The 10,278-nt window shown below is 39.6% G+C and overlaps 1 protein-coding gene across 1 annotated transcript; it reads left to right on the forward strand.

Moving 5' to 3' along the window:
- Positions 1 to 1,278: 1,278 nt before the first annotated feature.
- e2f4 (E2F transcription factor 4) lies at positions 1,279 to 9,096 on the forward strand. The gene is made up of 11 exons (XM_053318776.1): positions 1,279 to 1,499; positions 3,316 to 3,425; positions 4,431 to 4,591; positions 5,194 to 5,238; positions 5,346 to 5,410; positions 5,507 to 5,695; positions 5,966 to 6,050; positions 6,272 to 6,418; positions 6,582 to 6,629; positions 6,752 to 6,796; positions 6,930 to 9,096. Exons 1-11 carry the CDS (start codon positions 1,335 to 1,337, stop codon positions 7,043 to 7,045), a joined length of 1,176 nt encoding a protein of 391 aa, XP_053174751.1. The 5' UTR covers positions 1,279 to 1,334; the 3' UTR covers positions 7,046 to 9,096.
- The last annotated feature ends 1,182 nt before the right edge of the window (positions 9,097 to 10,278 follow it).

The following is a 10,278-nucleotide window of genomic DNA, read 5'->3' on the forward strand; positions in this document are numbered from 1 at the left end:
TCTAGTCTAATGTGGGCTGTATGGGGGGGGGGGGAAATAAGTGAAATCGCCTTTATCACAAATCTGAAACTGTGTTTTAATGTCTCTTGAGTGTATTTGGTACTCTTCCCTTCCCTTAACTTCACCTTAACACTCGTGGATAACAAAAACATGACTTTTAGAAGTAGCTGAGTCCCTTGGATCTGTGATTTCCATATCAATTACAACGCATTTTTGAAGATTATATACTACTACTACTACTACTAGATTAGTATCAAGATGTTTATTGAACGTGTTAATTAACATGTCAACTTTACACTAATAGAACTGATGGACATATAAATTCCCATTTGCATACAACCTTCAACATTCCTTGTAATGGTGGTACTATTCCAAAAAGAGGTGAAAGGATAAGAGAAGAAAAGAGTTTCAATTTTTCCTTTCGGTCAGATTTCTTTTCTTTTTTTTCTTTTCCTTTAAAAAAAAAGTACCCTCTCCTTTTATGTGTTTCGGGCGTAGTTGCTCTTGGTGGTAGGTTGAGAAGTTGTGCATCTATTTATTTATATAAATTGATATTTCATACAATTTAATTTCTGCTTAAAAAAAGAAGAAGTAGGCCTAGTTTAAATATGGAGTGTGCATCTTACGGTCTTCTGGTGAGCAGATGGAGTTTGAACAATTGGCAAAGGATTTAAATACAGTTTTCCACATACATGCCTTAAAACGAATGAGTGTAGAATATATTTTATTTTATATGGCTAGAAAGTGACTTTATGTGTGTGCACGCGCGTACTGTTTATAAGTGCACGTATGCACGCTCCTGACGCGTGCGTGTGTTTTCTTCAAGTTTGAGTGGATAAGGGACCGTGTACAAGTAACAGCTCCGACAACACTTTTTCGGTTTAAAATAAACTAAATAAAAAGTAATCCTTGTAGTTTATAGATATTCAACGATGATTAAAAACATAAGTAGATTAGAAAATATGTGTTGAGTTGATTTTGTTTTTATAAACGCACTGTTGTTCTGATATACGTTCTTTTAGGGGTGTATTTATTGGCTGATGATCCCTCCGCCGGTTGAACCGTCCCGTCATACCTCGCGTGGCCAACGGCTCTTCCACCGACTGATCGCTCATTGAATTACCACACTCAACCGGTCCACGGCGTTTTACTGAAATCATTTGGAGCAAACCGGGTCGGAATACGTCGTTAACCACCTGTTTATCCGCCGCACTCTTTCCTCTGGCCTTCTGTTTGCCTGACCGCGGGGGGGTTTGGGTGTGCTTTTTCCTGGGCTCGCTGGCCGGGGTTTGGTCGGTGAGGCAGGGGGGGAAGTACGAAGCTGGTCCCGGGTGATGATGGAGCTGGAGTCGGCCAGTAACAGAGGCGAACTGGGAGCTGTGGGAGACTCGCTCCAACCACAGACCCCGAGCAGACACGAAAAAAGCCTCGGGCTGCTCACTACCAAGTTTGTGACTTTGCTACAGGAAGCAAAGGACGGAGTGTTGGACCTGAAAGCTGTGAGCATGAGAGCCTGTCTTTGTTGTTAGCTAGCACATGTCATTTGGAGGCTGCCCGCTGTCGTTAGGTTACATGCACTTTCGTTAGCTTGCCCGCTAGCCTAGCCTAGCTTGGTGACAGGCTAATTTGAATGGGCTATAGCTCTTATCGTATGGCTTTGCAGTTTGCATATGCCATGGTTACTTCACCTCCACTTCAATGCCGTGTCGTTACATTATCACGTTTCTAACAGGGGAGCAATGTGAGGTAACAAACCGTGAGGACATTGCCTGGTCAACTTTTCAGACTGCCCCCCTGCACAGTCAAAGTTTGAAAAGTGGGTCAGCTTTTGTCGCTCCCTCCTGAGCTAACGCCGCTGCATCTTCACACATGAACAGTTTTATTTCTGATTGACAATGTCCTTGTCACTTAACGCCATGCGTTCACTTCAAAGACGTGCACTTTAACAATGGTGCGCTGGCTTTTTGATTAAAAGTGTATTATTTAATGTTAGCAGTGTTCACCACTAATAGCAGTTAGTTAGGGCTTCATTAAAGTAGTAGTTTAAAGGTCACATTAACAGCACTAAAATCCAACTAACAGAGCAGGCTGTTAGTGTTAGAGCTGTTACATTGACTTAGAATTAGTGTTTATTTCTAATGAGATACATATGGTTAGAGTAAGAGTCTTTTCAGCCAGTGTCACTAACGTTTAATACATTTGTAAAACCTAACTGCAGCCAAGACTTACCAAAACATACACTAATCAATCTGTAATATAATTAGAAACATTTTTTTTTTTTAAATCATTGGCATCCATGTTTTTTAACCATCCGTTTAGGTATTTGTATGGCAACTTTCAACAACAAGGCAATTCAAAGTGCTTTACATAAAACCTAAAATGCATTAAGACAGAATATAATAATTTAGTTAAAACATTGGAGTTGAGATTGTCAACGGACCAGATGGGTGCTAGACCAGCCAAGCATTACGGTTTCTTTGATAGACCAGTTTTTGTTCCAAAGAGGCCTCAGTGGCTTGACAGACAGATTGGCTTCGTTGGCTGTTGACCATCATGTATGTCGCACATAGATAATAAAATACCAGACTTTTAAGGCCTGTTTTTCTTTCCGTTTCACTTTAATTTTTACCTGTCAAAAAGTTTCCTTTTTCTTCCCCACATTGAGAGAGAAGATGAGAGTTAAACTCTAATGTTGGTGATTTGTGTGATGAATCTGTTATAATCCCTTTTTCACCCCTTGAAAGTCTTTTATATTTAATTATTTTAAAAAGCAGTCACATGAATTAGGTTTGTACTGATAAACAGAACTCTTCTCTGGCTGATGTCTGTCTATATATTCACACCGCAGGAAGAGGTTGCAATTTACCTTTGCCACCTGTGATCCCTGCCACGCTGAACTACAAGTCCATTTGTTTTGCATTAGTGAATAATAAGATTAATTAAGTGAACTGTGTTTTTGAAGCATCCGTACAGTTTAGTGGCCGTAATTCAGTAGGTCTTGGACTGCAGTGCATACATGACAAAGCCAAGACTTATCAGTACCAGCCATATGGTTATCATTAGCTTGTAAAACACTTAAGTTAGGACAATACTTTGGCTAGGAAGGAAGTATAAATGACATCCATCATATTTCATATTTGGTGAAACCTCATAGTTTTTAGTTGCAGGGTGCTGGACCTGTTAGTACAGATACAGCAGTCTTTGTGTTAGTGGGTTTTTTTTTTGTTTTTTTTTGTTTTTTTTTTGCTATGAACCTTTAAAGGAGATGTCAGTAATCACCATGATATTTTCCATTGCTTTTGTCCCGTCATGCAGGCAGCAGACACGTTGGCAGTGCGGCAGAAGCGACGAATCTACGACATCACTAATGTGCTGGAGGGAATTGGACTAATAGAGAAGAAGTCCAAAAACAGTATCCAATGGAAGTGAGTCCATAGTTTATTTCTGTTTCCCAAGGTGGAAAGATCCTCTGACTATGTACCAAATAAAAAAGGATTTTTCCACTTCATTTAAATGCTTATTTTAAATTAAAAAATATTTCCACAATTTGTGTGTGGTGATCTCCATTAAAAATAAAAAATTTATTCGGACCTAACATGGCCTTCATCACAGTGAGGTATTTGCTTTCATGTATTATGAAGGCTGAACTATGTGAAATCACACTATTAAATGCAGCAAACACCCCCCCCCCCCCCCCCAGCCACTTTCACTTTGTTATAGAGCACAGAAGTATCATAGCTACAAACAAACAGGCGTGAAGCTGAATCATCTGAAGAATTGCAGGACTTATTGTTGCTGTCCCATTTTTTTCTGATGTGCAAGGCTCATGAGTCTGTCGCTATGTATGTGATTCATAACATAAAGAGAGACTCTTAACAGAAGAGCGAGAAGTCATGAAACAAATCAGAATGACATGCATGTTGTGTTTTTTGACAATCAACAGTATCATAACTACACTGTAACATGGCATGAACAGAAGAAAAACGTGCTGATACTCTTGATGAGAGGTGTAAATATACCGTACATGGAAATATCTAAACGAGTTTGCTCAGTGCCATGCATTTACATTTCAACTGCTACCTGTTTGGAAAGCAGCACATTTTTTTCATTGTTTTGGTTCTATCATCAAGAACATTGGATTTCGAATCAATCAAAAATCATTTACTTTAACTGTCAGTGGTCATTTCAGGGTGTAGGTAATGTGTGTAATAAACTGTAGGAATTGTTGCTTTATATTTGTTTTTTTCATATGCAAACATTAAATAATATGAAGGTCTGTGATATTTGTTTAGAAATGAATGTCTCCTATCAGTGTAGCTGCAGTCCTAATAGAAGAAAGTGACTGAAGATGCATAACTGTAGTAATACAAATCAGGATGTGAAACTGTCTGTACATGATGACCACATACAGTATTTGCTTTGCGTTCCAGGGGTGTAGGTCCGGGCTGTAACACAAGGGAGATAGCCGATAAGCTGATTGATCTGAAGGCTGAGTTAGATGACCTGGCTCTCAGGGAACACGAGCTTGACCAGCAGAGAGTCTGGGTCCAACAGAGCATCAAGAATGTCACAGACGACTCCAACAACAGCCCATATCCTTCACTTCACAGTCTGTGTATTTGTGTGCATGTTACAGCTAGACATTGTTATCCTGCAGTTAATCACATGATCTTTTGTGTGTATTTTAATGTTTCAGTAGAACTTTTAAAAACCCATCTGGACTATCATCTTGATTATGGGGTTAACTGTTAACTAACACCTGTTGGGGGACAATATTGAGTGAATTAGCGAGCTCTGTTGTGATGAATGCTTTGTGAAAACCATTCATGGTCACTATTTTGATATGTGTGTTTGGCACTCTGTGACACAGAGCAACAGGAGTGAAACACATAACCAATCTGAACACCATCTGGCATCTCATAGTGGATAATCCTGGGCACCCCCCCCCCCCCCCCCCGGCTCTGCCAGCTCCATGGAACAGACAACCAACCCTTATTTAGGCTCTCTGTCCTGCTCACTCCATAAATCTAGTATAAATAAATCGAGTATCCAGTTAAGCATCATGGCCTTGGTTAACCAAGCATCCTGGAGATGACATGACTCCACAGCCCACCAATTACATGTACTGATGTGCAGATGTTCTTTTTTCTTGGCAAACATGTTTACGACAAATCGACCCTTAACACATTCATACTATGGCATATGTTAAACACGAAGACCTCTGTGGAGCTTTCAAAGGTATTTTTTTCTCCCCTGATGCTCAATTTATTTTATAACATTTGTCTTTTTCTGTCACGATCAACACAGTTTCAATCTGTCACCACACGCCTGTCCTCCTTTCACAGGTGACACACTCCTAGCAATCCGTGCTCCCATTGGCACACAACTAGAAGTGCCCATACCAGAAGCTGTAAGTCATGTGTGCATATCAAATGTCCCTCAGGTCCCTCTACGTGTTGTTTTCTCTCATGTCTCAAACCGGGTGTTTGTGTGTGTGTGTATCCAGGTCCTCAACGGACAAAGAAAGTACCAGATACGTCTGAAGAGTTCGTCTGGTCCCATCGAGGTTTTGCTGGTCAATAAGGACCCGTCCAGTGCCTCTCCTGTTGTTTTGCCCGTCCCTCCTCCAGATGACGTCCTTCAGAACCTCCCAGCACCAACGCCTACCTCCCAGCTGCCCTCTTCTGCCTCCCAGGTCCACACAGATATCAGTTTTCTCTATACAATCAGTACTGTTTTAAGTATTGAACTGCTTACTACATAATTCCTGCAGTAGTCCCATGCCAGAGTTTTATTCATGCAAGACTATCTATGCACTTCAGTTCAGTTTTTTCTCAGTTTGCGTAATTGATATAACAGTTTGAAAAAGATTTAAAACTTCTGCTTTTTTTTTTATATCCCACACTTTATTGTGTAGTGTCATGACTTTCCTCCTTTTTCTTTCTTTTACTTTTTCATTCTCCAGACCGCCAAAGTAGCTCCAGCCACTTCTACAAAACCTGGTGTCACCACAACATCCGCTGTTGCCAACCAGACGGCCTCAGTGACAGGTAGGAAGGACATGATATTCATGCACCAAGCTGAAGTATTGTAAATGATTATTAGACTTGTACTTTGTTACCTTCTATAAATGTCTTTCATTGTAGAAAATCTCCAAATGTCTGTTTTTATTGTTATATTTTGCAACCATTAGTGATGCACTGTAATACATGGCAAAAAGCCAGTAATTTACAGCATGTTGTCTCACTCTTCGCACCTTTTTTATTTTTAGAAGTGACGAGTACCACGCCACTCACCCCAATAACAGACACACCCGCTACAGTTACTCAGCAACTTCAGTCCTCTGCCTCGTTGGATGGATCCGTGTCCTCTTCAGCCTCTGCAGTATTTGAACCAATTAAGTCAGATCCCTCTGAATGTGAGTCTCTCTTTAAAATTGATTTCATTTTTTTACCCTAAGGTTTGGTGCCATATAATTCCATTGGGCTCACATCTTCTATACAGTGATACAGATATTAAATTAATTAATTCATATCATAGACTTACATACGGGCTATATTGCTGTGTTGTTCCCTCTCTAGTGCTGGACTTTCCCAAAGAGCTCTCTGAAATGTTTGATCCAACAAAAGGTAAAAGTCTCTTTAGTAAATGACAAATTAGATCTATTCTTCTACAGTAAAGAACCTGCATACCACTTTCTCAGTGTCCTGTAGACTTCAAGTCACTCAGATATTTTCTTTCTCTCTCACAGAGATCATGAGTGGAGATCTGTTGGAGGACTTGATGTCATCAGAAGGTGAGTTTGGATAAGGAGTTGCAGAGAACAATTCAAGGAAAATAAATGAAAAAATTGTGAATTTGTTTCTCATGACGTCCTCTTATTCACCCTGTGTATGTTCTTCATGCCTTTCTCTGTTTTCCACCTCCAGTGTTCTCGCCTCTCCTCCGTCTGTCCCCTCCACCCAGCGACCACGACTACATATATAACCTGGATGAAACAGAAGGCCTGTGTGATCTCTTCGACGTCCCCATTATCAATCTCTGACCCCTAAGATCGTTCTCGGAGCGAGACACCATTGCCCAAATATGCTAATCTACCTTAATTTTCTCCAAATTTCCCCCCACACCGACAGTGAAGCAGAGAAGAGGTGCAGTGTTGACGGACACCTCTGCATTTACACTGTGAGCTCAGCCTGAGCTCGGTCAGACAACAGCTCGATGTACAGCCATGTGAAAGAAGTACAGGCGAGAACAAAACATTTTATTAACTGCTTTTCCAAGGAAAGTCAAAACAAGTGACAGATAATTATATTTTTGAATTACTGTGTATGATGTGTATGTAAGCGCTATGTTTGTATCAGCTTTCATGTGCGCTTGTGAGTGAATGTGTGTAGGGCATGCTTTATGTAAGTGTGCGTGCACGTGTGTATGTGTTTTGTCATGAACGCTTTTTTTTAAAGGACCTGTGTGTAGAATTTTATTGGCATCTAGTGGTGAGGTTGCAGATTGCAGCCAAATGAATAGTCCTCTCCTCACCGTCCCCTTACAAGCCTGTAAGAGAACCCAGAGTGGCAAAAAAAAAAAAAGAAAGAAAGAAAGGCCCAGTGTTTGGTTTGTCCATTCTGGGCTACTGTAGAAACATGACAGTGCAACATGGCGGCCTCTGTGGAAGAGGACCCGTTCCCCATGTAGATATAAAAGGGCTCATTCTAAGGTAATGAACACAACAACTCTTATTTTCAGGTGATTACACACTATAAAAACATTGTTATATATAATCTATTCAATTTCTGCCAAGTCCGTTCCACTACACACAAATTCTACACACTCCACCTTTAAAGTCAAGATGTCTTCAGGAAAAAAAAAAAGAGAAACCCTTTTCCTATCAGGTCAAGTGTCATGGCAGACTTAACGGAGAACAGCCTTTATCACCCGGCAGCTGCTCACGCATGGCTTGTATGAGTCCAAACACAGCTGGTTAAATATGCACTGTCCTCATGTACATAGAGAATATATATTTTGTATTACCAGCACACCAGACTATTGTGTAATAATGAACTACATTTGTAACACAGAAAGAGCAATAGTTTGCAAATAAAACAACAAAAGAGAAGGTACCAGACTTAAAGTAAAAGTGCTTTTAATCATACTGAATGTATGAAGTGCTTGTTTTATAATCACAGAGGAGTAATTTGTCTTAATTAAACCTTTCAGTGTTTAAGTGTTTTGTGCGCACCAGTTAGAGAAAAAGGATGGTAATGCTGAGCTACTGAAGCCAGTAAACTTTGTGACATTAAGCTCGAAGGACCAAAAAGTAATACAGGGATTGGGAGAGGTTTCTGGTTGGGTCAAATCCTGACATTTTATAACTTTTAGGGTTTTTTGGGGTGGGGGGTTGTTTTTGTTTTTTTGCTTTTTTTATAATTGAAAGTTGAAAATGCAGAGAGAAGCAGACAGGAAATATAGGTGGAGGTGATTGCGGGGGGGTTGTATCATTCAACAAAGGTCCGCAGACACTGGTAATGTGTGAAAATGTCTCCACATCATGACTGCTGGTTGATTGTTAACACTTCTACACTGAGAGGATTGATTATTTAAAAAAACAGACTGGCTTTCAGTTTCATTTTGCCTCTGAACTGTTGGACCTTACAGATTTTTATTGGCTCTGATTTATATATAACTTCAAGATCAGAGGACTATCTTTTTTTTTACCCCCCTTCTCCAAAACGAGAAATCTTTCAGCTATTGTGTATGTATATGAATACCATTGTACTCAGTTAATTTGTATGTAAAAGGCCATGTATGTATTTTTAATGATGCAGTGAATATAGTCATGTCATGAAATATGCTTCCTTTTTTCCCATCGCTCGTCTTTGTATATCTGGCACAGATCCCTTTCAATCATTTTCACTCTTTCTGTTTATAGTAAATGAAATACTGCCTGTCTCTAAAAATGAAAAATTGTTTTCGACTCTAATTGTTCTCTCTGTGCATGGGGCAGGTAATGAGTAGCAGTTCAGGATGAGTTGTTACTAGTCAGACTGTTAAAAGTAAAAATGTCAAAATTGCTCAACGCTTTTTTTCTCTGTAAAATCATTCGTGTTTAAAAAAAAAAAAAAAATGCCCTGAATGATACGTATGTACAGTATGTACTGTGTATATCTCTCTACTGCTTGTATAGAATAGCATTTATTTTTTTATACCTTCTAGATATATTATTACAGGATTGTTACTACTAATTTGGGGCTACACTTCAAAACTTAAGGAATTTCTCCACAAAACCTCCTGCTTAATCAGAGCATTCTATCTCATTGTTGCACTTTACATCACTGTGGACAGATTGGTTGCTACTCATGCACTCCTTGATCAGTAGCCAGTCATTGTGTTTGGACAGTGTTGTGAGTTCGCCTAATCCTTCAACAGAGCAGCCGGAGAGTTCAACAGAACTTGATTGAATGAATCGTGTCTGTATGTGTGTGTGTGTGTGTGTGTGTGTGTTGGCGTGTCAGACTCAGTCCCACAGACTGCTTTTAACAGGCTCACCATTGCTAAGCTGTAGATGCATCAAATGAAATGAAAATAAACACTTTGGTATTCTTTGTGTATCGTCTGGTTGTCTTGGTTTTCACATTGAGAGTGTGTGTCGGTGAGGATTTCCTGTTGATATGCTGTTACAGTAAATTCAGTTGAAAACAATATGTACTGATATGAGCCATTCATTAGTCATTTATAACTTGTGTCTGTAATGTTAATAGACAAAGTTATGAGTTATCTGCTTGTATAAGACAAGTCAACATAATGTAACAAGAGATGTGATGGTGAATTTAATACTGAATTGTGTCTCAAAAGAAAGAAAGCTGCTTACCAGAACTCTGAACAGTTACTATGTTAAGAAACTTGATAATATCCGCAAATCTACAAAGAGCCAGTAAAGCCGGCAGGTAGAATTCTGAGATTATGGTGTATTATCTCCTAAAACTCCACTGGTCAACATGAAGATGGGTCATATTTGTGACTGAAGGTTTGAATCATTACTAGACACTGACAGACTACAGATGATACAGTATGAAGTGCACAATAAGACTCAGTCTGCAGTCAGGAGGGACAGCAGGGGGCAGCTGTGACCAGCTGTATCCGACCCGGAACTTTGAATTATAGCCCCTTTACCACTTCTTGGAAATCTGGAGGAAAAATTAGTTCAGCTAAATACAACCAGCAACAGCATTTCCCAAAAAGCGTATTGTATTTCTTTAAAAATAAAAGCATGATATCAATCAT

The sequence above is a fragment of the Scomber japonicus genome, chromosome 5 (assembly GCF_027409825.1).
Source record: "Scomber japonicus isolate fScoJap1 chromosome 5, fScoJap1.pri, whole genome shotgun sequence".
NCBI classification, from domain to species: Eukaryota; Metazoa; Chordata; class Actinopteri; order Scombriformes; family Scombridae; genus Scomber; species Scomber japonicus.